We start from the raw sequence: 26,940 nt of genomic DNA on the forward strand, positions 1-26,940 counted from the left end.
GTTTGGATGTGGGGCGTGTCTTTCGGGTCGCCTGGCTTGAAAATGCGTGGGACCGCCCCCTCGTCACCGGGGGTGGGGTTACGTGTAGGTGACGTGGCCGCTTCCAGTCTGGTCGGGTTTCGGCGGCCTCAGTGCCCAGGGAGGAGGCAGTGACGGCCGGGGAGATTGGTAGTGGCGGCGGCGACAGGCAGCAGAGGGGAGGTAAGACTTGCTCTAAGAGGGGGTCTGGCCACCGTGTCAGCTCTGGGGCAGTGGTTTTACAGGGGCGACGACTGGCAGGGGGAAGGGAACCAGGGGCAAGCAGGCAAGTCCTGCCGGCCCGGCTCCTGGTGAGCGAATTCCTTGCCGTCCAATCAGGAAAGCCTCTGTTGAGAGAGACGTCGGCATTAGCTAATGAGTGGTTGAAGTCTTCCAGAAGGCGGACCTTGGGCGGGGGTGGGACTTCCTGTTTCAAATAAACACCCAGAGGTGTCCCCCTCCGCCCACCGAAGTGTGTCAGTCTTTGGAGGTCCGTCACCGGCCCCCCCCCGAGGGGCCGAAGGAAACCACGGAAACGAAGGGACTGGGTTAGGGCCCGGGGCAGTTACACGGGCCAGGCCGCAGTCTGAGGGCCACGGGACTTGGCTCTGGCCCTGTCTCTGCTTCAGGGCCCCCGGCCCGCGCTCTGGCCGCCGGAGCCAAGTTGGAAGAAGAGTCTGAAGCGGGTTCGACTTGGGACAGGGGAAAAGCAGAGCCCTTTCCGCTGCTGGCCCGCCCCAGGATCTGCGAGCGTCTTGGGCGCGAAAGTCCATGAGAAGTGCGGAAGGGGCTCGAGGATTTGTTGATTGGGGTGGGGCGGGGGAGTTTGGGGAAAGAAGCTGCCTGGGGAATGACACTCTCCCCTCCACAACAGTCCGAGGTTATGCGTCTCAATGATCCCGCGGAAACGCTACGGGTCTAAGAACACGGATCAGGGTGTCTACCTGGGTCTCTCAAAGACACAGGTCCTGTCCCCTGCACCTGCTGGCAGTAGCAGCAGCGACATCGCCCCTCTGCCCCCCCCAGTGGCCCTCGTCCCTCCCCCTCCCGACACCATGTCCTGCCGGGATCGGACCCAGGAGTTTCTGTCTGCCTGCAAGTCGCTGCAGACCCGTCAGGTAAGGACCTGGAGTGGAAAATGCGAGGAGTGAGCCATACTCAAATCTAGGAAGGACTGTGCTCCACCACTGTTAACTGAAGTAATTCTTGGGGGTACCTGATGGAACTGATAGGCTTGGATGGGGCCAGTAGGGTCTGCTGTAAGCAACAGAGAAGAGGTCGGCTGGCTAACTAGAGGCAAGGACTTAGACCTTTTTTTAGGAGGAATCCCTTGGAGGGCAGAAGTGCTATTCTGGAGGGAGTACTTCAGAGAGTACTTGGCTGTAATATAATTGGTGTGAATAAGGAACAAGTTCTAGGAAGAGCCTTTAGCTGAGAAACACGCACCTTGAATTTTCCAATATATTTCTACCATAAATTTGCTCTGTAACCATGAGAAAATTAATCTAGTTACATCTTAGTTTTTATCTCTGTAACATTAAGGACATTTTCTAGATCAGTAATTTGTTGTTTTTGTTTTGTTTTGAGATCTGTTTTCAACTCTGTCAACAGGCTGGAGTGTAGTGGCGTGATGATAGCTCACTGCAGTCTTGAACTCTTAGACTCAAGGGATCCTCTTTCCACAGCCACCTGAGCAGCTGGGACTACATGGATGCACCACCCAGCTAATTTTAAAATTTTTTTTGTACAGGCAGTGTCTCACTATGTTGCCCAGGTTGGTCTGGACACAAACACCTGGCCCTAGACCAGTAATTTGTATCAAAATAACTTAGGGTTGGATGTGGTGGCTCGTACCTGTAATTCCAGCACTTTGGGAGGCCTAGGCCACAGGATCGCTTGAGGCCAGGAGTTAGAGACCAGCAGGGGCAATGAAGAAAGACCCTGTCTCTACAAGAAAAGAAAAAAAAAGCTGGACGTGGTAGCATGTGCCTGTAGTCCCACCTACTTAGAAGGCTGAGCGAGGCCCAGTCTCTTTCTCTTTTTTTTTTTTTTTATTTTAAGAAGGAATTTCACTCTTGTCGCCTAGACTGGAGTGCAGTGGTGCAATCTCAGCTCACTGCAACCTTCTCTTCCCGGGTTCAAGCGATTCTTCTGCCTCAGCTTCTGGAGTAGCTGGGATTACAGGTGCCCGTCACCGTGCCCGGCTAATTTTTGTATTTTTTTTTTAGTAGAGACGGGGTTTCACCATGTTGGTGGGGCCGATCTTGAACTCTTGACCTCAGGTGATCTGCCTTCCTTAGCCTCCCAAAGTGCTGGGATTACAGGCATAAGCCACTGCGCCCAGCCTCTCTCTCCTTTTTTGGAAACAGGGTCTCACTCTGTCACCAAAGCTGGAGTGCAGTGGTTCTATCTCGGCTCACTGCAACATCTGCCCTCCTGGGCTCAAGCAGCCCTCCTGCCTCCAGCTTCTCAGTAGCTGGGATTATAGGCATGTGCTACCATGTCTGCCTAATTTTTGTTTTGTTAGTAGAGACGGGGTTTTACCATGTTGCCCAGACTTGTCTCGAACTTCTGTGCTCAAGTGATCCACCTTCTTCATCTTCTCAAAGTGCTGGGATTACAGGTGTCAGCCACTGCACTCAGCTCCTCTTAAAAAAAAAATTGGGAGTGCTTTCTAATTATTTATTTATTTAATTAATTATTTTTTTTTTTTTTTTTGAGACGGAGTCTCGCTCTGTCGCCCAAGCTGGAGTGCAGTGGCCGGATCTCAGCTCACTGCAAGCTCCGCCGCCCGAGTTTACACCATTCTCCTGCCTCAGCCTCCCGAGTAGCTGGGACTACAGGCGCCTGCCACCTCGCTCGGCTAGTTTTTTTGTATTTTTTAGTAGAGACGGGGTTTCACCGTGTTAGCCAGGATGGTCTTGATCTCCTGACCTCGTGATCCGCCCGTCTCGGCCTCCCAAAGTGCTGGGATTACAGGCTTGAGCCACCGCGCCCGGCCAGTTAATTATTTTTGAGATGGGAGTTTCACTCTTGTCGCCCAGGCTGAAGTGCAATGGCGTGATCTCAGCTCACTGCAACCTCCGCCTCCTGGGTTCAAGTGTTTCTCCTGCCTCAGCCTCCCAAGTAGCTGGGATTACAAACATGTGACACCATGCCCGGCTAATTTTGTATTTTTAGTAGAGACGGGGTTTCTCCATGTTGGTTAGGCTAGTCTCAAATTCTCGACCTCAAGTGATCTGCCCGCCTCAGCCTCCCAAAGTGCTGGGGTTACAAGCACCTGAGTAAGTATTTTTTTGTTTGTTTGTTCATTTGTTTTTGAGACGGAGTCTCGTTTTGTTGCCAGGCTGGAGTGCAGTGACATGATCTGGGTTCACTTCAGCCTCCGCCTCCGCGTTCAAGCGATTCTCCTGCCTCAGCCTCCCGATTAGCTGGGACTACAGGCGTGCGCCACCACACCCAGCTAGTTTTTGTATTTTTAGTAGAGACGGGGTTTCACCATGTTCGCCAGGATGGTCTCCGTCTCTTGATCTTGTGATCTGCTTGCCTCGGCCTCCCAAAATGCTGGGATTACAGGCGTGAGCCACTGCACCCGGCCAAGTAACTGTATTTATTTATTTATTTTGAAACGGAGTCTCGCTCTGTCACCCAGGCTGGAGTGCAGTGGTGGGATCTCAGCTCACTGCAGCCTCCAGGTTGAAGCGATTCTCCTGCCTTTGCCTCCTGAGTAGCTGGCACTACAGGTGCATGCCACCACACCTGCCTAATTTTTTGTATTTTTAGTAGAGACGGAGTTTCACCATGTTAGCCAGGTTGATCTCGATCTCTTGACCTCGTGATCTGCTGCCTCAGCCTCCCAAAGTGCTAGGATTACAGGCGTGAGCCACCGCGCCTGGCTGAGTAACTGTATTTTTAAATATTTTTACTGCTGGGTGGGCATGCTGGCTCACACCTGTAATCCCAGTACTTGGGAGGCTGAGGTGGGAGGATTGTGCGAGCCCAGGAGTTCAAGACCAGCCTGGGCAATATAGCAAGACCCTATCTCTACAAAAGTTAAAAATTAGCTAGGTGCGGTGGCGTGCCCTGTAGTCCCAGCTACTTGGGAGGCTGATGTGGGAGGATCGCTTGAGCCCAGGATGTCGAGGCCGCAGTAAGTTACGATCATGCTACTATATTCCAACCTGGGAGACAGAGTGAGACCCTCTCTCAAAAATAGTAAAGTTATAAAAATGTGTTTTTCAGCTCATGGTAAAGCTGCTTTTCTATATGATCTCCAAGAACTTTGCAGTCATCCTTATTGATTTCCTGATTTGAGGAATAGAATGGCAATACTAGCTACCATTTATTTAGTGCTTACTATGTACCAGGTAGTTGACTGAAGTACTTTTCAGCCTTTTTGTTATTTAACCTTAGCAACAACAATGGGAGATGTGTGTATTGTCTTCGTCTTATAGAAGAGGAAATAGAGATTCAGAATGTTTTAAGTAACTTGCCTCAAATCCCCCAGCTAGTAAGTGGTAAGTCAAGATTTGAACTCAGATCTACTTGTCTTCAAATCTGGACTCTAAATGACTTCCACTCATAAGTCTGGATCATCTGATGGATGCCACTAGTGCTAGAGATAGTTTAGTGGACTCCTCAGGAAGAGTGAAAGCTGGAACTGGGGAAGGGAGAACTAAAGTTGTCACCTCCTGCCATTGCTTTTCAGAATGGAATCCAGACAAATAAGCCAGCTTTGCGTGCTGTCCGACAACGCAGTGAATTCACCCTCATGGCCAAGTGAGTTGAGAGAAGCTTTCTGGTGGGGTGCTACAATGTCTGAAGAAAAGTAGACTTGCGATCAGTGGCCTTGGCTGTGAAGTCTGGGGTTGGTTGTGCTGGACCTTATGTGGGAAAAGGCCTCCTGCCCTTTCCCACAGTCTCACTAGTGGTCATTTGCAGGCGCATTGGGAAAGACCTTAGCAACACATTTGCCAAGCTGGAGAAGCTGACAATCTGTGAGTGTTTTTGGGGTCTTTCAGAAGTGGGGCAGTAAATCAAAGAGGACTGAGGGCTATATTCCCTGAGTTTTGTCGTTGACCTCACCCATTGTGGCTTCTTGTTTGTCTCTGTAGTGGCAAAGCGCAAGTCCCTCTTTGATGATAAAGCAGTGGAAATTGAAGAACTAACATATATCATCAAACAGGTGAGCTACTAGCCATCAGGAGAGCCCAGCATTCCAATCAGATCACTTCTGTCTTCCTGTCATTTTCCATTGCCATGGGGACCCAGAGCAAGTTTCTTTTTTTAGAGAGGGGGTCTCACTGTGTTGACCAGACTGGAGTGTTGTGGTGTGATCCTAGCTCACTATAGCTGTTAACTCCTGGGCTCAAGCTATCCTCCAGCCTGAGCCTCCTGAGCGGTTGAGACTATAGGGACATGCCCTCATACCTGGATAATTTTTTTTTTTTTTTTGAGACAGAGTTTTGCTCTTTTGCCCAGGTGGGAGTGCAGTGGTGTGATCTTGGCTCACTGTAACCTCCACCTCCCAGGTTCAGGCTATTCTCCTGCCTCAGCCTCCCCCATACCTGGGACTACAGCCACCTGCCACCAATGCCTGGCTAATTGTTTTCTCTTTAGTAGAGAAGGGGTTTCACCATGTTGGCCAGACTGGTCTCAAACTCCTGACCTCAAGTGAGCCGCCCACTTCGGCCTCCCAGAGTGCTGGGATTACAGGTGTGAGCCACTGCACTCAACTGTAATAACTTATTTATTTATTTATTTATTTATTTATTATTTTTTGAGACAGAGTTTCACTCTTGTTGCCCAGGCTGGAGCACAGTGGTGTGATCTCAGTTCACCACAACCTCTGTCTTCTGGGTTCAAGTGATTCCACTGCCTCAGCCTCCTGAATAGCTGGGCACATGCCACCGTGCCCAGCTAATTTTGTATTTTTAGTAGAGGTGGGGTTTCTCCATGTTGGTCAGGCTGGTCTCAAACTCCTGACTTCAGGTGGTCCGCCCACTTCAGCCTCCCAAAGTGGTGGGATTACAGGCGTGAGCCCCAGCGCCAGGCCAATAATAACTTTTCTTTTCTTTTTTTTTTTTAAAGATGGTGTCTTACTCTGTTGCCAGGCTGGAGTGCAGTGGTGCGATCTAGGCCTACTGCTACCTCCACCTCCCAGGTTCAAGTGATTCTTTTGCCTCAGCCTCCCAAGTAGCTGGGACTGTGGGACTATAGGCATGCGCCACCACACCCAGCTAATTTTTTGTATTTTTAGTAGAGATGGGGTTTCACCATGTTGGCCAGGATAGTCTCAATCTCTTGACCTCATGATCTGTCTGCCTTGGCCTCTCAAAGTGCTGGGTTTACAGATGTGAGCCACTGAGGAATTGTGTGTATAAATATAATTCTGTTGATGCCTCTTGAAGCTACAGTGCCTTTGACTCTTCCCTTTTCCTGAGTGCTGTCCAGGGGCTTTGTTGGTCATGCTCTAGACCCAAGATTTTGGCCTTTGAAAGGGTTCTGTGGCCAAGAGCATGGCCTCACAGAATGGAGCAGGGCAGTAGGCTGGAGGAGTAAACAAGTTATTTACAAATGGATCAAGGCCTACTTTGCCTCTTTCTAGCTCTTCTCTGCAGGAACTGAGCCAGAGCAAACAATAGACCTTGGAAAATCCTAGCAGGCCCATCTGGTCTAACTGTCTGGGATACTCTCACTCTAGCTAGTAACTTCCACCTTGCCCTTCCTACCAGAGATGGCCATCGAGAGAGATGCTGACTGAGGACTCCTTGGCTAATACTTTGTTTTTCCCTGGACTCTTTTACCAGGACATCAATAGCCTCAACAAACAAATTGCTCAGCTCCAGGATTTCGTGAGGGCCAAGGGCAGCCAGAGTGGCCGGCACCTGCAGACCCACTCCAACACCATTGTGGTCTCCTTGCAGGTGGGAGCTGGGGAGGAAGGGAAGGAGGCAAAGGGGAAGAATGTGGAGTCTTGTTTGGTTGACCGTCTCTCCTTTTCTTCTAGTCGAAACTGGCTTCTATGTCCAATGACTTCAAATCGGTTTTAGAAGTGAGGACTGAGGTGAGAACAATTTGCCTAGGAGGGATAGGAATATGGGGGTAAAGATCCAAGAGGAAATGGGGAAGGTACAGGTTCTACAGGGTCATGGGGCCAATGGTGGGAGTCTCATTAACATGCCTGCTTTCTAGTGGCTTCAGGTCCTTTGCGTTTTTCCCCAACCCCAGAACCTGAAGCAGCAGAGGAGCCGGAGAGAGCAGTTCTCCCGGGCACCTGTGTCAGCCCTGCCCCTTGCCCCTAACCACCTGGGTAAGTCAGAGGTAAAACGGGAAGCCCTGGGAGGTAAGGTTACTTACTCTGGTTGTGATGGCATCCTCTGAAGGCACGGGTTGGGTAGGAGAGTGGAGGGTCAAGGAAGTTTCTAGGCTCTATCTCTCAGAGGCCGAACCAGATGGTTGAGATTCGTGATCCACATTTAGACTCCCACATTCTCACTGTTGGGGTGAATTCAGTTGTATTCAGAAGAATGATAATTTCTAATTTTTTTCATACACTTACCTTTATTCACATTCTCTCATTTAATTTTCACAACCACCCTTTGAGAAAGCAACTATTATTATCCCCCATTTTACAGGTGAGGAAACTGAGGCTCAGAGAGGTTAAATGACCTGTCCAGGGTCACAAGGCTAGTAAGTGCCAGAGCTGGGATTCAAACCCAGAGCATGTGGGCTTTGAACCTGCTTTTAACTGTGAAGATGTGCCACGTCCTGTTTTCTCCCCAGGGGGTGGTGCTGTGGTTTTGGGGGCAGAGTCCCATGCCTCCAAGGATGTTGCCATCGACATGATGGACTCTCGGACCAGCCAGCAGCTGCAGCTCATTGACGAGCAGGTACCCAGGCTCTGAACTAGGGAGAATCAGCTTCTCCATTATCCTCTGTGGTTCCCAAGAGAGTGTCTGGAGTGTGCCATGGGCAGAATGGCAAGCTGGGAGGGCTGTAAAGATGCAGGTCTGACCCTGAAGAAGCTGATGGTGCTCATGTGCTCTCTCCCTCTCCTGAAGGATTCCTACATCCAGAGTCGGGCAGACACCATGCAGAACATTGAGTCGACAATTGTTGAGCTGGGCTCCATCTTTCAGCAGTTGGCACACATGGTTAAGGAACAGGAGGAAACCATTCAGAGGTGAGACATACTCTCTCACCCCAAACATAGGAGCTTTCTCTTCCCCGTAGATTGGCATCTTAAAGTCCCCAGGGACTGCTTGATGCCCTTTGGAAGACAGAGTGAATTCTGCCCACCCATGGGACCCAGTTCACCTGCTTCCGTCCACCCAACAAGTATTTATTGAGCACCTGTTCATGTGAGGCGCTGTTCCAGGTGCGGGAGATACAGCAGCAAATAGGACAGTAAAGTCTCTCTGGAGCTACTTTGTAGCATGTGTAAGTGTCTAGAATTTCATAGGGCAGATGAGGACAGCTGTGGAAAAGAACTGACAAGGCTGGCATAGTGGCTCACACCTGTAATCTCATAGGCAGCATTTGGGAGGCCGAGCAAGGCAGATCGCTTGAGTTCAGGAATTCAAGACCAGCTTGGGCAACAAAGTGAGACCCTGTCTCTACAAAAAAATACAAAAACTAGCTGGGCATGGTGGCACGGGCCTGTAGTCCCAGCTACTCAAGAGACTGAGGTGGGAGGATGGCTTGAGCCTGGGAGGCAGAAGTTGCAGTGAGCCAAGATCATGCCACTGCACTCCAGCCTAGGCGACAGAGCCAGATTCTGTGTCAAAAAATAAAAATAAAAATTGACCAACAAAATTTCAGGTAGTAATGAAAACTGTATACAGAGTTAAAGTAGGATGATGTGTTAAGAAAGTAATGGATGGGTACCGTGGCTTACACCTGTAATTCCAGCACTTTGAGAGGCCCACACAGTCACCTGAGCTAAGGAGTTCGAGACCAGCCTAGGCAACATGGTGAAACCCCATCTCTACAAAAATAAAAAAATTAGCTAGACGTGGTTGCATAGGCCTGTGGTTCCAGCTACTCGGGAGGCTGAGGTGGGAGGATGACTTAAGCATGGGAGGTTGAGGCTGCAGTGAGCCATGATGGAACCACTGCGCTCCAGCCTGAGTGACAGAGCGAGACTCCATCTCAAGAAAAAATAAGGAAGTGACTAAGGTATATCAGATTGTGTGGCAGGGAATGCTGCTCTGAAGACACCACATTTAAGTAGAGACTTGAATGACAAGAGGGATCCAGCCAGGCAAAGAAGAGAGAGTGAGTGTTCTCGGCTGAGTGGACAGCTAGAGCAAAGCCTTGTAATGGGACGGTCTAACTATACGCAAGAATCAAGAAGGCCTGCATGGCTAGAAAGTAATGAACAGGGATAGAGAAGTATAGGGTGTACTGGAGGGATGTAGGCAGAGGCCCAACAATGGGCTGGCCTCTCTGTTCCTCTGGTGTCTCCTGCTACTATAAGAGGTTTTATCTGCTCCTCCTCTGTGGTGCTTAGCATTCAGTCAGTCAGTTATGGGAAATACAGCAGTGGACAGAAGAGACAAAATCCTTGCCCTTGTGGAATGTGTATCCTAGTAGGGAGATAGATGTGAAAAAGTCATAATAAATAGTATGTTTAAAAACAAGTCATAAATGCAAAAAAAAAAAAAAAAAAAGAGTCAACACAGGATAAACTAATCAGGAGTGCCAGGTTTGGAGGGAGGTAAGCCTTATTAAGAAGGTGCATCACACTTGGGAGAAGGTGAGGAAGTTAGGTACATAGACTCTGGCAAAGACCTCCAGGTGACAATATATCTGATGAGTTAACAGACAGCAGAGACTACTGCAGCTGGGATCAGTGAGGAAGCGAGTTGTACAAGGTGTGGTCAGAGGGGAACTGGTGAGACCTCTTGGGACCATTGGTAGGCCTTAGCTTTTTTTTTTTTTTTTTTTTTTTTTTTTTTGAGACGGAGTCTCGCTATGTCGCCCAGGCTGGAGTGCAGTGGCCGGATCTCAGCTCACTGCAAGCTCCGCCTCCCGGGTTTTTACGCCATTCTCCTGCCTCAGCCTCCCGAGTAGCCGGGACTACAGGCGCCCACCACCTCGCCCGGCTAGTTTTTTGTATTTTTTAGTAGAGACGGGGTTTCACCGTGTTAGCCAGGATGGTCTCGAACTCCTGACCTTGTGATCCGCCCGTCTCGGCCTCCCAAAGTGCTGGGATTACAGGCTTGAGCCACCGCGCCCGGCCAGGCCTTAGCTTTTATTCCAAGTGACATAGGGAGCCATTGCAGGGTTTTGTTTTTGTTTCTGTTTTTGTTTCAGACAGAGCCTTGCTCTGTCGCCCAGGCCGGAATGCAGTGGCACGATCTTGGCTCACTGCAACCTCTGCCTCCTAGGTTCAAGTGATTCTCATGCCTCAGTCTCCCTAGTACCCTGGACCACAGGTGTGCACCGCCATGCCCAACTACATTTTGTATTTTTAGTAGAGACGGAGTTTTGCCATGTTGGCCAGGCTGGTCTTGAACTCCTGGCCTCAAATGACCTGTCCTTCTTGGCCCCCCAAAGTGCTGGGATTACAGGTGTGAGCCATCACAACTGGCCAAATACATTTAACTTTATTTATTTTATTTATTTATATATTTTTTATTTTTATTTTTGAGATAGAGTCTCACTCTGTTGCCAGGCTGGAGTGCAGTGTTACAGTCTCGACTCACTGCAGCCTCTGCCTCCTGGGTTCAAGCGATTCTCCTGCCTCAGTCTCCTGAGTAGCTAGGACTGCAGGTGTGTGAGACTATGCCCAGCTAATTTTTGTATTTTTAGTAGAGACAGAGTTTCACCATGTTGGCCAGGATGGTCTTAATCTCTTGACCTCATGATCCACCCACCTCAGCCTCCCAAAGTGCTGGGATTACAGGCATGAGCCACCATGCCCAGCGTTAACTTTATTTTTATTTATTTATTTATTCTTGAGGTGGAGTTTCTCTCTTGTTGTCCAGGCTGGAGTGCAGTGGCACCTCTCGCCTCACTGAAACCTCCAGGTTCAAGTAATTTTCCTGCCTCAGCCTCCCGAGTAACTGGGATTACATGCACCCACACCACGCCCAGCTAATTTTTGTATTTTTAGCAGAGATGGGGTTTCACCATGTTGACCAGGCTGGTCTTGACCTCCTGACCTCAGGCAATCCATGCACTTCGGCCTCCCAAAGTGCTGGGATTGCAGATGTGAGCCACTGCGCCTGGCCACATTTAACTTTAAAACAAAAATTATAACAGCATATACTCTGGGATTTATAAGGTACGTAGATGCAGCAAATTTAACTGTAGAATAAAGGATGAAGCAAGAGGGTTTCAATATTTTGACAGGTTTTTTTTTTGTTTTTTGTTTTGAAATGGAGTTTTGTTCTGTTGCCAGGCTGGAGTGCAGTGGCTCAATCTCAGGTCACTGCAGCCTCCGCTTCCCAGGTTCAAGTAATTCTCCTGCCTGAGCCTCCCGAATAGCTGGGATTATAGGCGCCCGCCACCACGCCCAGCTAAATTTTGTATTTTTAGTAGAGACGAGGTTTCACCATGTTGGCCAGGACGGTCTCAATCTCTTGACCTCATGATCTGCCTGCCTTGGCCTCCCAAAGTGCTAGGATTACAGGTGTGAGCCACTGTGCCTGGCCGATTTTGACAGTTTATATAAAGTAGGCTGTGAAAAGTTCATAAGGTATATTGTCATCCTTAGAGCAACCACTGAAATAAAACAAACTCAACAATGACATATAGCAAGAAGAGCAACAACCAAATTGAAATGGAAATAGAATTTTTTTTTTTTTTTTTTTTTTTTTTTGTTGAGACAGAGTCTCGCTATGCCGCCCAGGCTGGAGTGCAGTGGCCGGATCTCAGCTCACTGCAAGCTCCGCCTCCCGGGTTCACGCCATTCTCCTGCCTCAGCCTCCCGAGTAGCTGGGACTATAGGCGCCCGCCACCTCGCCCGGCTAGTTTTTTGTATTTTTAAAGTAGAGATGGGGTTTCACCATGTCAGCCAGGATGGTCTCGATCTCCTGACCTTGTGATCCGCCCGTCTCGGCCTCCCAAAGTGCTGGGATTACAGGCTTGAGCCACCGCGCCCGGCCGGAAATAGAATTTTAACCAAAATTTCAGTTAATTCAAAAGAAGGACAAGAGAGGATAAACAGAGAAACAAAAAATAAAAGAGAAAAATAGAAAATAGTCCTGGGCGCGGTGGCTCACACCTGTAATCTCGTCACTTTGGGAGGCCGAGGTGGGCGGATCACAAGGTCAGGAGATGGAGACCATCCTGGCTAACACGGTGAAACCTCGTCTCTACTAAAATTAGACAAAAAATTAACCAGGCATGGTGGCGGGCGCCTGTAGTCCCAGCTACTTGGGAGGCTGAGGCAGGAGAATGGCGTGAACCCAGGAGGTAGAGCAGTGAACTGAGATCACGCCACTGCCCTCCAGCCTGGGCAACAGAGCGAGACTCGGTCTCAAAAAAAAAAAAAGGTAAAATGGCAGCCCTAAATCCAGCTTTATTAAAAATTACCTGTGGCCTCAAGTGATCTCCCCGCCTTGGCCTCCAAAAGTGCTGGGATTACGCATGTGAGCCACCATGCCTGGCCAGATTCTGCCCCTTTTTTTTTTTGAGACAGAGTCTCACTGTGTCATCCAGGCTGGAGCGCAGTGGCGCAATCTCGGCTCACTGCAAGCTCCGCCTCCCGGGTTCATGCCATTCTCCTGCCTTAGCCTCCCAGGTAGGCGGGACTACAGGTGCCCGCCACCATGCCTGGCTAATTTTTTTTTGTATTTTTAGTAGAGACGGGGTTTCACTATGTTAGCCAGGATGGTCTCGATCTCCTGACCTTGTGATCCGCCTGCCTCGGCCTCCCAAAGTGCTGGGATTACAGGTGTTGGCCAATTCTGCCCATATTTTAATCTCCATCCCAGACCACTCTCCTAAACTCCATATATCCATATTCCTGTTCAACATCTCCACTTACTGGCCTGGGAGTGGTGGCTCATGCCTGTATTCCTAACATTTTGGGAGGCTGAGGCAGGTGGATCATTTGAGGTTCAGCAGTTTGATACCTGCTTGACCAAAATGGTGAAACCCCATCTCAACTAAAAATACAAAAGAAAAAAAAATAGCTGGGCATGGTGACACATGCCTGTAATCCCAGCTACTCAGGAGCCTGAGGTGGTAGAATCACTTTAACCCTAGAGGTGGAGGTTGCAGTGAGCCGAGATCGTGCCATTGCATTCTAGCCTGGGCAACAAGAGCAAAACTCTCAAAAAACAAAAACACAAGCTGGGCGTGGTGGTGCACTTCTTGGTCCCAGCTACTGCGAAGTCTGAGGCAGGAGGATCTGAGCCCCGGGGGCGGAGGTTGCAGTGAGCCAAGATTGCGCCACTGCACTCCAGCCTGGGTAACCGCAACACCCTGTCTCCAAAAAAAAAAAAAAGGTATTAAAAAGTTAAATGTATTTTAAATAAGAGGAAGACATGGTAATAGTACTCACATATTTACCATCTTCACTGTTCTTCATTCCTCCTTGAATAGATCTAAGTTTCCCACTGGTATCTCTTCCCTTTATCCTGAAGAAGCACTTCCTTTGGTATTTTTTTTTTGTAGTGGAGATCTGCTGACAACAATTTCTTTCAGTTTTCTTTCATCTGAAAAGAAAACAAATCTTTTTCACTAAATCAAAACTAAACTTTTTTCACCTTCATTTTTTTTTTTTGAGACAGAGTCTCACTCTGTTGCCCAGGCTGGAGTGCAGTGGCGCGATCTCGGCTCACTGCAAGCTCCACCTCCTGGGTTCACGCCATTCTGCCTCAGCCTCCCGAGTAGCTGGGACTACAGGCACCTGCCACCACTCCGGCTAATTTTTTATATTTTTAGTAGAGACGGGGTTTCACTATGTTAGCAAGGATGGTCTCAATCTCCTGACCTCGTGATCTGCTTGCCTCAGCCTCCCAAAGTGCTGGGATTACGGGCGTGAGCCACTGCGCCCAGCCTCACCTTCATTATTGAAGGATGTTTTCTCTGGATATAGAATTCTGAATATTCAGGTTGGTTTTTTTTTTTTAACTTTTTATTTATTTTTTCCTGAGACAGGGTCTCACTCTGTTTTTGCCCAGGCTGGAGTGCAGTGGCACGATCATGGCTCACTGCAGCCTTGACCTCCCACCTCAGCCTCCTTAGTAGCTGGGGCTACAGGCATACACCACCACACCAGGCTGATTTTTTTTTTTTTTTTTTTTTTTTTTTTTGGTAGAGACGAGGGTTTCACATGTTGCCCAGGGAGGTCTCAAACTCATGGGCTCAAGAAATCTTCCCACCTTGACCTCCCAGTATACCTGGCTCATACAGATTTATTCTTTTTTTTTTTTTCCGAGACGGAGTTTTTAGTCTTGTTGCCCAGGCTGGAGTACAGTGGTGCGATCTTGGTTCATTGCAACCTCCACCTCCTGGGTTCAAGCGATTCTTGTTCCTCAGCTTACTGAATAGCTGAGATTACAGGCACCCACCACCACACCCAGGTAATTTTTTTTTTGTATTTTTAGTAGAGACAGGGTTTCACTATACTGGCCAGGCTGGTCTTGAACTCCTGACCTCAAGTGATCCTCCTGCCTCTGCCTCCCAAAGTGCTGGTATCACAGGCATGAGCCACAGCACCCGGCCTGATCATGTCTTTTTTTTTTTTTGAGATGGAGTTTTGCTGTTGTCACCCAGGCCAGAGTACAGTGGTGCGATCTTGGCTCACTGCAACCTCCACCTCCTGAATTCAAGCGATTCTCCTGCCTCAGCCTCCTGAGTAGCTGGGATTACAGGCGCCAGCCACCACGCCTGGCTAATTTTTTATATTTTTAGTAGAGTTGGGGTTTCGCCATGTTGGGCAGCCTGGTCTCGAACTACAGACCTCAGGTGATCCGCCCGCCTTGGGCACCCAAAGTGCTGGGATTATAGGCATGAGCCACCATGCCCAGCCTCTGAGTTTCTTTTATGTGTAAATTTGTCTTTAAATTTAGGAAGTATTTGGCTATTATTTAAACATTTTTCTGCCTCTTTCTGTCCTTTCCATCTGGAAATATATACATATGTATATTTCCAGATACATGTCTCATATAATAAATTTATATTTATTATATATATATATTTTCAGGTCAATCTGCTGTTAAGCCCATTTGGTGAATTTTTTTAGATAATTTTCAGTTTCAAATTTACACTTGGTTCTTTTTTAGAGATTATGTTTCTCTGCTGTGACTTACTACTTTCTTAGTCAGTACAATCATATTTTCCCTCAGTTATAATAGCTGCCTTAAAATTTAATTCTCATCATCTGGATTATCCTAGGGATGGTTCCTTTCATTGCCTTTTCTTTTCTGTGTGGGTCACAGTTTCCTGTTTCATTGTTTATCTACTAATTGAGGATTTTATCATGCATGTTATAATTGATCTGAAGATTCTGGATTATGTTTCTATAAAGAATGTTGACTTTTTTGTTTTCGCAGGCAGTTAACTTGGCTGAAGTAAGATTGTTGTTTTTTATATTTCCTCTGTGGTTTATGTGATTTATGGAATGGTCAGTCTAATAGGAGCTACCCAGGCATTACTGGAAGCAGAACCTCGAGGAGTGAGAAATACTCATTGGATTCAGCAATGCAGATATTGTTGGTGACTTTGAGTCAGATTCAATAGAGGGATGGGAGCAAAAGCTTGAATGCAATGGCGTTTAAGAGAGAATGAGGCCAGCCATGGTGGCTCTTGCCTGTAATCCTAGAACTTTGTGGGGCTGAGGCAGGCAGATCACTTGAGGCCAGGAGTTTGAGACCAGCCTGGGTAACATGGTGAAACTCCACCTCCACTAAAAATACAAAAAAATAATTGGGCGTGGTGGCATGTGCCACCACCAGAGACTGAGGTTGCAGTGAGCCAAGATCACGCCATTGCACTCCAACCTGAGTGACAGAGTAAGACTCTGTCTCAAAAAAAAAAAAAAAATGAGAGAGCAATTAGAAAGAGTAGAAATAGATGAATAGACAGCTCTTTTTTTTTTTTTTTTTTTTTGAGACAGAGTCTTGCTCTGTCGCCAGGCTGGATCCAGTGCAATGGCGCGATCTTGGCTCACTGCAACCTTCACCTCCTGGGTTCAAGCAGTTCTCTTTCCTCAGCCTCCCAAGTACAGGCACACACCACCACATCCAGCTAATTCTTTTTTTTTTCAGTAAAGGGGATGTTTCACCATGTTAGCCAGGATGGAGAATGGACAGCTGTAAGAGTTTTGCTTCAAAATGGAGAAAGGAAATGGAGTAATAGCTGATAGGAAGTTAATCAGAAGATTTCCTTTTTTTTTTTTTTAATATGAAAATTTGGGGGTTAGGCAAAGTAGCTTACACCTGTAATCCTAGCGCTCTGGGAGTTCAAGGCGGGAAGATTGCTTGAGGCCATAAGTTCGGGACCAGCCTAGGCAACATAGCAAGACCCTATCTCTCCAAGAAAATGGAAAATTAGCCTGGCATGGTGACATGCCTGTAGTCCTAGCTATTTAGGAGGCTGAGCAGAGATCACTTGAGCCGAGGAGTAGGAGGTTACAATAAGCTATGATGGTGCCATTGTACTACAGCCTGGGCAATAAAGTGAGACCCTGTCTCTAAAAAATGTTTTAAAAGAAAAATTTTAAATTTACCAGTAAATTGAAAGAACAATAGTAAACACTAATATACCTACAACCTACACCCTACATTCAGCAGTTCACAGTTGGCCAGATTGGCTTTATCTTTTATTTTTCTGAACCATTTCACAAGGTTGCCGATATCATGACACTTAATCCTTAAATATTTTAACATGCGTCTCCTAAGAATACACAAATTCTCTTTAAAAACCACATCCAGTACTCACTTCAGCAGGATGTATATTAAAATTTGAATGATACACAGGTTAGCATGGCCTCTGCACATGGATGGCACAAATTTTTGAAGCATTCTGTATTTTTTATTACCTGGGTGATGAGATAATATGTATACCAAGCCCCAAGACACGTAATTTATTTATAGAACCAACCTGCACGTGTACCCCTAAAACTAGAATAAAATTTTAAAATTAAATAAAAAAATTAAAACCAGACTGGGCACGGTGGCTCACATCTGTAATCCTAGCACTTTGGGAGACCGAAGTAGGCAGATCACCTGAGGTCAGGAGTTTGAGACCAGCCTGGCCAACATGGAGAAACCCCTTGTCTACTAAAAATATAAAAATTAGATGGGCATAGTGGTGCACGTCTGTGGTCCCAGCTACTTGGGAGGCTGAGGCAGGAGAAGTGCTTGAACCTGGGAGGCAGAGGTTGCAGTGAGCTGAGATTGTGCCACCGCACTCCAGCCTGGGCGACAGAGCGAGACTCTGTCTCAAAAAAATAAAAAAACCACACCCAGTTATCCTATCTGTGAAAATTAACGATTTCCTAATATTATGTATTATCCAGTGTGTGTCACTCACCACAGAGCAATACTCTGTCTCAAAAAAAAAAAAAAAAAACCCAGTTATCATATCTGTGAAAATTAACAATTTCCTAGTAATTATGTATTATCCAATTAGTGTTACGACAGTGAGACTCTGTCCCAAAAAATAAAAATAAAAACCACACCCAGTTGGCCGGGGGCGGTGGTTCATGCCTGTAATCCCAGTACTTTGGGAGGCCGAGGTAGTTCCCAGGGTCAAGAGATTGAGACCATCCTGGCCAACATGGTGAAACCCCGTCTCTACTGAAAACAGAAAAATTAGCTGGGCGTGGTGGTGCGTGTCTATAGTCCCAGCTACTCGGGAGGCTGAGGCAGGAGACTCGCTTGAACCTGGGACGTGTAGGTTTCAGTGAGCCGAGATTATACCACTGCACTCCAGCCTGGCAACAGAGCAAGACTCTGTCTCAAAAAAAAAAAAGACACCCAGTTATCATATCTGTTAAAATTAACTATTTCCTAATACTATGTGATATCCAGTGAGTGTTTACATTTTCCCAGTTATCCCCAAACTGTTTATTAGGTTTTAAAAAATTAAATCAGAAAGCCAGACGTGGTGGCTTACACCTGTAATCCCAGCGCTTTGGGAGGCCGAGGCGGGCGGATTACCTGAGGTCAGGAGCTGGAGACCAGCCTGACCAACATGGAGAAACCCCGTTTCTACTAAAAATACAAAATTTGCTGAGCATGGTGGTGCATGCCTGTAATCTCAGCTACTCAGGAGGCTGAGGCAGGAGAATCACTTGAACCCGGGAGGCAGTGGTTGCAGTGAGCCAAGATCATGCCATTGCACTCCAGCCTGGGCAACAAGAGCGAAACTCCGTCTCAAAAAAAAAAAAAATTAGCCGGGCTTGGTGACACATGCCTGTAATCCCAGCTATTTGGCAGGCTGAGGCAGGAGAATCGCTTGAACCCGGGAGGCGGAAGTTGGGGTGAGCCGAGATCACGCCGTTGCACTCCAGTCTGGGCAACGGAGTGAAACTCTGTCTCAAAAAAAAAAAAAAAAACAAAAAAAAGAGTCTGGGTGCGGTGGCTCACACCTGTAATCCCAGCACTTTGGGAGGCAGAGGTGGGTGGATCACGTGAGGTCAGGAGACCATGCTGATCAACATGGTGAAACCCATCTCTACTAAAAATACAAAATTAGGGCGTGGTGACACATGCCTGTAATCCTAGCTACTCAGGAGGCTGAGGCACGAAAGTCGCTTGAACCCAGGAGGTGGAGGTTGCAGTGAGCCAAGATTGTGCCATTGCACTTCATCCTGAGCAACAAGAGCAAAACTCCATCTCAAGTAAATTAATTAAATTCTTCCTCTTTTCTGAGCATCACTATAGGCTTTAATGATAGGTTTTAATGTATTGTCTTCTTATTAGGGCAATGATTATTGCCAGTGCTCAAGTTGTTCCAAATATCTCTGGTGGGAGTCTAGAGGGTTTAAAAGGCTGAGAGAAATAAAAGTATGTTTGCATGCCAATGGGAATGATGCAACAGATAAATTTTAAAATGATGAGGTTGGAGAAAGATGGGAGAATTCTTGAAATGATGTCCTTAAGAAGGTGAGAAGAAGTGGCTCCAGCAGAGAAATCGAAGCTTGGCTCTAAGAGGAGCTGGTGATAGGTGCGAAGACAGGCTATTGTAGCAATGCAGGGGGTGGAGCGGCATTTATCTTCAGACCACTTCAGTCTTCCCAGCTCCTTAAGAAGAAAGGCCAGTAGAGGAGAGGATAGGGGAGAGGAGGTGTAGGAGGTTTTCGGAATCCACTCCTGCTTACTTGCTCTTATCCCTTTAGTCAAGGTCCAACCCTGATTGATCTTTCTTCCCCACAGTATCTAGCAGAGTGCTTTTACTCTATGTTGTTGATCATGTGAAACTGAGTGAGCACCTACATTTGTATAAAGCCACTTTCTGAACGTCAATCCACTAAGCAGCCTCACACATTTGATTGGCCAAGGTAAAAGAAAACACTTGGAGATTCTGATTCGAGAGATGTGAATGGAGTGGGCTTTCAGGGAGCTTCATTTTTACAAAATCTGTAGACGTTCTGACAAGCATCCAGGTTTGGGAACCACTGATTTAAAAAAAGTTTGTTTATTCAACTACTGTATGTTGAGCACCAGCCATTTATAAGGTACTGTGAGTACAGCTGTCTTGATCCTAGAGTCAGGAGAATTGACTGATATTTGTTGTTGTTTGTTTGAGACAGTCTCACTCTGTCACCCAGGCCGGAGTGCAGTGGCACGATCTTGGCTCACTGCAACCTCTGCCTCCCAGGTTCGAGTGATTCTCCTGCCTCAGCCTCCTGAGTAGCTGGGATTACAGGCATGTGCCACCATACCATGCCCGGCTAATAATTGACTGATTTTTTCTTTTCCTTTCTTTTTTTTTTTTTTTGAGACGGAGTCTCGCTCTGTCATCCAGGCTGGAGTGCAGTGGCGCGATCTCCACCCACTGCAAGCTCCACCTCTCAGGTTCGTGCCATTCTCCTGCCTCAGCCTCCTGAGTAGCTGGGACTACAGACGCCCACCACCACGCCCAGCTAATTTTTTGTATTTTTAGTAGAGATGGGGTTTCACCATGGTCTCGATCTCCTGACCTCGTGATCCACCCACCTCTGCCTCCCAAAGTCCTGGGATTATAGGCATGAGCCACTGCGCCCAGCCCTTCTTTTTTTTTTTTTTTTTTTTTGAGATGGAGTCTGGCTCTGTCACCCAGGCTGGAGTGCAGTGGCAACCTCCACCTCCTAGTTCAAGTGATTCTTCTGCCTCAGCCTCCCAAGTAGCTGGGACTACAGGTGCAAGCCACCACAGCCGGCGAATTTTTGTATTTTTAGTAGAGAAGGAGCCATATTGACTCATCTCAGCATATTGGTCAGGCTGGTCTCGAACTCCTAGACCTCATTATCCACCCACCTCGGTCTCCCAAAGTGCTGGGATTACAGGCGTGAGCCACCACGCCTGGCCTGACTGATTTTTATCTATTTCAGCTGAGACCTAGGAAACCCCTTGCAGAGTTAGGCCATAAACACCATAGCTCCTTGAGCTATGTTGTATTTTGAATATTAGAATATTAAGACTGGGCACAGTGGCTCACTTCTATAATCCCAGCTCTTTGGGAGGCTGAGACAGGTGGATCACGAGGGCAGGAGATGGAGACCATCCTGGCTAATACAGTGAAACCGCATCTCTACTAAAACAATACAAAAAAACTAGCGAGGTATGGTGGCGGGCACCTGTAGTCCCAGCTACTCAGGAGGCTGAGGCAGGAGAATGGCGTGAACCCGGCATGCGAAGCTTGCAGTGAGCCCAGATCACGCCACTGCACTTCAGCCTGGGTGACAGAGACTCCAACTCAAAAAAAAAAAAAAAAAAAAAAAAAAAAAAGAATATTATTATAGATTCAGTGAAACAGAATTATAAAAGATACTTGAGTTCTTTCCTCAATCAATATACATCTAAAAATAGCATATAGGCAACTTTACATTCTAGTCTTCCTTGAAACAGTGTCATAAGTAGTTTTCACTGTTAGCATGCATTTGCTCATTGGTTTAGCAAACATTTCTTGCTGCTGTGAGCTTATCCTGCTGGGTCTGAGGATAAGAGGGTGAAAGACCATTCTGGTCCTCCTGGAGCTCACTAGTAGGAGAGACATAAGTTGACAGTGACAGCTCAGTATGATAGGGCAAGAAGAGAAGGGGATGAGGCTGGGTGCAGTGGCTCATCCCTGTAATCCCAGCGCTTTGGGAGGCCAAGGCAGGATTACTTTTGGGAGGCCCGGAGTTCAAGACAGCCTGTGCAACACAGAGACCCTGTCTCTATTTAAAAAAAAAAAAAAAGAAGGGGACGAGAGAACTCCTAGGAGTAGGTACTGCTCCTAGGTGGGGCCAAGGGGCCTTCCCAGAAGTGATACCAAGCTAAGACTTGAGGGGAATGCCAGCCCAAAAAGGGGAAAGGAGAAGCTGTTCCATGTGAGGGAAAAACAGCACAGAAATGAGAAAGAACTTGGTAGATTCAGGAGTGCAGAATTACTCAGCATGGCTGGGGGAGTGGTGAGAGGCAAGGCCAGGTCACAAATGACCTGTGTGTCACAGCAAGAAATTTGGTGTCAGGAAGAGAACATAAGAAGAAGTGAGCAGATTGATGCTGGGTGAGAATTAGGTTGGTTCTGGATGTGCTGAGTGCCTCAGACTGCATGGGACAGCTAAATGACAGTTTAGTAGGCATTTCATGTTCTGATGTTTGGAAGAGAAGGCAGTGTAAGGACTTAGGACAGTGGCCTCTTGGTGAAACCCTGGGCGTAGACCACCCAGAGACAGTGGGTAAAGTAAGAAAAAGGTCAGGACAGATCCCCCATGGAGTCGGGGTATGTAGAGAAGGGAAGAATCTGGCCAGACTGAGGAGGAAGGTTGAGGAAGATGAGAGAAGAAAGCAGAGAGAGAAATAGAACTTGGGGTAGAGGAATTTTAAGGAGTGGTTATTTCTTATTGCTCCTGAGAAAGTTAGAGGTAAGGATGTGTTAGAGTCTGGGGTGGGGGTGGGGGTGGGGGAGGCTTGAATTAATTGGATCAGTGCCAGTATTTTCAGTAGAATGGCTCAGTAGCAATTTTACAGTATGTTGGAGCATAAAAGGGAAATAAGGAAGTAGAATTTATGGGCAACCATATACAAAATAAATTTATGAAAGGATGCAGTCTTTAAAATAGGTGTAGACATTCATATGCGTCCTCCCTGCATGGCAGTGGATCTGGGTTTGAGCACTTGCTCTATAAACCACTGATTAAGTCTGAAGTTCTTTGGGATGCAGATTCTTGGTCCCCAACTTAGAATTTCTGGTTGTGACACTTGAGAATTTTTATATTTGAGAATTCAACAGGTGATTCTTATTTTTCCTAAGGTGTGAAAACCACTGATCGATGTTGCTCATTTTCCTTTTCACCTCATAAAATATTCAAACTACAGAAAAGTTGGGAGGATAGCACAATAAACACTCATATTCCCTTCACCTGTAGTCACTAACTTTGTTTTCATCTTTGTTTTTTTCTTTTCTTTTGAGACAAGGTGACACTCGGGCTATAGTGCAGTAGCACAATAATGGCTCACTGCAGCCTCAAACTTCTGGGCACAAGTGATCCCCCCACCTCAGCCTCCCCAGTAGCTGGAATAACAGGTACATGCCACCATGTCCAGCTAATTTTTACATTTTTTTTTTTGTAGAGACGGAGTCTCCTATTTTCCCCAGGCTGGTCTCGAACTCCTGAACTCAAGCAGTACAGCCACCTTGGCTTCCCAAGTGCTGGGATTACAGGCATGGGCCATCTGGTCTGGCCACCAGTAGTTAACATTTTATCACTTTTTTTCCTCTCTTTCTTTCTTTCTTTTTTTTTTTTTTTTTGAGACGGAATCTCACTCTGTCACCCAGACTGGAGTGCAGCGGTGCGAGATCTCGGCTCACTGCAACCTCTGCCTCCCGGGTTCAGGTGGTTCTCCTGCCTCAGCCTTCTGAGTAGCTGGGGTTACAGGTGCCTGCCATCACATCCAGCTAATTTTTGTATTTTTGGTAGAGACAGGTTTTCACCATGTTGGTCAGGCTGGTCTCAAACCCCTGACCTTGTGATCCGCCCACCTCAGCCTCCCAAAGTGCTGGGATTATTGACATGAGCCACCATGCTCAGCCTTTCCCCTCTTTCTTTTGCCGAATTATTTGAAAGTAGGTGCAAATGTCATGCTGTTTTATCCCGAAATACTTCATTCAGCATGCTAAGAATAAGGCATTCTCCTAAACAGCCATAATGTCATTTTCTGTCTTTTTTTTTTTTTTTTTTTTGAGATGGAGTCTTGCTTTGTTGCTCAGGCTGGAGTGCAGTGCCACGATCTCCACTCACTGCAAGCTCCGCCTCCCAGGTTCACGTCATTCTCCTGCCTCAGCCTCCTGAGTAGCTGGCACTACAGGCACCCGCCACCACGCCTGGCTAATTTTTTGTATTTTTAGTAGACATGGGGTTTCACCGTGTTAGGCAGGATGGTCTCAATCTCCTGACCTCGTAATCCACCGGCCTCGGCCTCCCAAAGTGCTGGGATTACAGGCGTGACCCACCGCGCCCAACCCATAATGTCATTTTCAAGCTAAGAAAATTAACAGTTCTCCAGCATGATTCAGTAATCAGCCCATGTTCAAGTTTCCCCATCTGATTTTATTTTATTTATTTATTTATTACTATTATTGAGATGCAGTCTCGCTCTGTCACCCAGGCTGGAGTGCAGTGGCATGATTTTGGCTCACTGCAAGCTCCACCTCCTGGGTTCAAGAGATTCTCCTGCCTCAGCCTCCTGAGTAGCTGGGACTACAGGTGCCTGCCACCAGGCCTGGCTAATTTTTTGTATTTTTAGTAGAGACGGGGTTTCACTGTGTTAGCCTGAGTGGTCTCTATCTCCTGACCTGATGATCTGCCTGTCTCGGCCTCCCAAAGTTCTGGGATTACAGGCGTGAGCCACCACGCCCAGCCCCCATCTGATATTTAAAACAGAAGTGTTTATCTCTTTTTCTTTTAATTTAAGACCCAGGAAGATTCACATTTTGTATTCAATGTGTGTCTTTAGTGTGCCTTTTGTTTTATTTTTCATGACAAATTAACATTGATGAAATTAGGGTAAATACTTCTGCCATGATGATTACATTAGTAGGCAATTGATGAGGTTGTCCCTTTATTGCTGATGTCAATTGAATCACTTGTTCAAGGTGCTGTCAGACCAAGCACACTCATCCCTTGGTATTGCAGGGCATTGGCTCCAGGAGACCCAGAGGAAACCAAAATCTGTGCATCCACAAGGCCCATAACATCTTGTCATATTTGCTTGTAATCTACTCACATCCTCCGATATACTTATTTAAATTTTATTTTATTTTATTTATTTATTTTTTGAGACAGAGTCTTGCTCAGACACCCAGGCTGGAGTGCGGTGGTGCGATCTTGGCTCACTGCAAGCTCCGCCTCCCGGGTTCACGCCATTCTCCTGCCTCAGCCTCCCGAGTAGCTGGGACTACAGGCGCCCGCCACCACGCCCAGCTAATTGTTTTGTATTTTTAGTAGAGATGGGGTTTCACCGTGTTAGCCAGGATGGTCTCCATCCCCTGACCTCATGATCCGCCCGTCTCAGCCTCCCAAAGTGCTGGGATTACAGGCGTGAGCCACCGCGCCCGGCCTTTTTTTTTTTTTTTTTTTTTTTAAATAGAGACAGAGTCTTACCATGTTGTTCAAGCTGGTCTCCAATTCCCAGGCTCAAGTGATACTCTTGCCTGGGCCTACCAAAGTGCTGGGATTACAGCCCGGCCAAAACTAGGGTCCATATACCTTTTTTTTTGGTGGTTTTTTGTTGTTGTTTTTTTTTGAGATAAAGTCTTGCTATGTCACCCAGGCTGGAGTGCAGTGGCACAATCTCACTGCATCCTCAAGCTCCTCAGCCTCCTGGGTTCAAGCTGTCCTCCCACCTCAGCCTCCCAAGTAGCTAGGACTATAGGGTCACACCACCACACCCAGTTAATTTTTGTATTTTTTGCAGAGATGGGGTTTTCCCATGATGCCTAGGCTGGTCTCAAACTCGTGAGCTCAAGCCATCTGCCCACCTCAGCCTCCCAAAGTGCTAGGATTACAGGCGTGAGCCACCATGGCTGGCCATAGAGCTTTTCTTATCCCGTGACTTCCTGTCCATGTCATTACATTTTTCTTTTTCACTCAGAACCATGATTTCTTGACTGTAATGGTCTGTGAACATTTTTCCCCTTACAATAAATATAATACATACTCACCAGATAAAAATCTAAATACTGATGAGCAAAAATTATAACTAATATTTTTGGGGCTCTTGTGGGTTAGGGACTTTATACTAACTAATTGAAGACTGACAGCAGTCTGAGAGAAGGCAGGGCTTGGGTTATCCTCATTTTGCTGGTGAGGAAAATGAAGCTTGAAGTTAGACTAACTTAAGAGTCTTAAGTTAATAAATGGCAGAGTTGGTTTTCAAGCCAGAAATAACTTTATAGTATCCTTCCAAAACTTTTTCTATACACAAATATATGTATATAAGAATGGGATCATATTGTGACCATCTTTCCATGTCAATAAATAGACTTCAGCAGCATTCTTTTTAATCCAGTGTCCTTTTGTTTCCTCTTCTCCCGGCCTTGTCCCCAGGATCGACGAGAACGTGCTGGGAGCCCAGCTGGACGTTGAGGCCGCCCATTCAGAGATCCTCAAGTACTTCCAGTCAGTCACCTCCAACCGGTGGCTCATGGTCAAAATCTTCCTCATCCTCATTGTCTTCTTCATCATCTTTGTGGTCTTCCTTGCTTGAACCCTCTCCACTCTGAGGCACTCCGTTGGGGTTTGGGACCCTCCTAGGAAGGCAAGTGGCCAGTGCTGCCACTGAGCCTATGCAGGGTGCTTGGGAGAAAGGCCCTGTTTCCCTGGAACTGCAAAGAATGGCCACTGCCCCTGACCCCCCACCCCTTGCCTCTGGCCACCCTGTCCTCCCCCCACCACCCTCAGGCCTATGAAACACACAGGGTTCTAGATTTGGACTCTGTGTGTGAAGTGACTGGAAGGGAACAGAGGCCAGCTGGGGGCCAGTGGGGTAGGTTGTCTCCACTAGGAGACTTTTATAAACCCTCTCCAGCCTCTCCCAAAGGAAACGTTGGCAGCAAAGGGAGATGATGCCTTTCCCCACCTTCCTGTGAGTGAAGAGAGGAAGCAGCCCCAGGGACCAATTTTCCCAATTGACCTCTTTCTTCCTCTTTCACCATGTGGGGCAGGGAACCCTGAGCCCTTCAGCTGCCTGCACAACCCCTGACATTGGCTGCTGGTGACTCTCAATCTGCCAAATGTGCTGCAGCCCGTTTTCTCCTAATTACAGCAAGACTGTCAGCCTCACTAGCCATGTCATCATTTCTGGGTGGGAGCGTCGAAGGGCCTAGGCAGCGAGTGGAGTGAGCCCACTGCCCAGTACCAGAACTGAAAGGGTTGGGCTAATGGCTGTGCCAGGTATCACTGCTGAGGCAGGCTATTTTGGGCTCTGACACACAGCTGCCTCTAGACAGGGGAGAACCAAGTGTTGCAACACTTGATTAGCGTGGAAACTTCCTTTCACACAGAAGCAGGATCCCAGAGGGGGTCCCTGATTGGTGGCAGCTTCCAAGACCATCTCAAACAGTGTTTGGACCTGTTTCATCTGTATCCTCCAACTATTTGGCCGTAATTCTTCCTTGAGCTAAGCAAGGCAGAAGCTCTGCCTGCTGCCAGGAGTGGAAGGTGAAGAATTTGTTCCCAACTCCAGTTGAGGCTTTTGATTCCCTCAAAGCACTTCACCAAATCAAAGCCAGTCACAGAGAATGGAGGAGACACCTGCCCAAAATACC

General features: G+C 47.3%; 1 protein-coding gene and 1 non-coding gene across 5 annotated transcripts; both read left to right on the forward strand.

The window, feature by feature from the left end:
• The first annotated feature begins 65 nt into the window (after positions 1-65).
• Positions 66-26,455, forward strand: STX5 (syntaxin 5). Of its 4 annotated transcripts, XM_065529471.1 has the most exons (12): positions 66-201; positions 648-796; positions 893-1,136; positions 4,727-4,797; positions 4,960-5,015; positions 5,133-5,203; positions 6,828-6,944; positions 7,028-7,084; positions 7,249-7,330; positions 7,804-7,910; positions 8,082-8,203; positions 25,721-26,455. In XM_065529471.1, exons 3-12 carry the CDS (start codon positions 912-914, stop codon positions 25,878-25,880), a joined length of 1,068 nt encoding a protein of 355 aa, XP_065385543.1. In that variant the 5' UTR covers positions 66-201; positions 648-796; positions 893-911; the 3' UTR covers positions 25,881-26,455. The 4 variants fall into 4 exon arrangements, with proteins under 4 accessions (XP_065385543.1, XP_005577608.1, XP_045227938.1 ...); XM_005577551.4 differs by lacking the exon at positions 648-796; XM_045372003.2 differs by lacking the exon at positions 648-796 and having other exon boundaries at positions 1,045-1,136.
• LOC123568898 (U6 spliceosomal RNA) lies at positions 16,913-17,014 on the forward strand. Its single transcript, XR_006692455.2, has one exon. It is a non-coding gene; the product is annotated as a U6 spliceosomal RNA (small nuclear RNA).
• Positions 26,456-26,940: the final 485 nt, after the last annotated feature.

This window comes from Macaca fascicularis, chromosome 14 (assembly GCF_037993035.2).
Source record: "Macaca fascicularis isolate 582-1 chromosome 14, T2T-MFA8v1.1".
NCBI classification, from domain to species: Eukaryota; Metazoa; Chordata; class Mammalia; order Primates; family Cercopithecidae; genus Macaca; species Macaca fascicularis.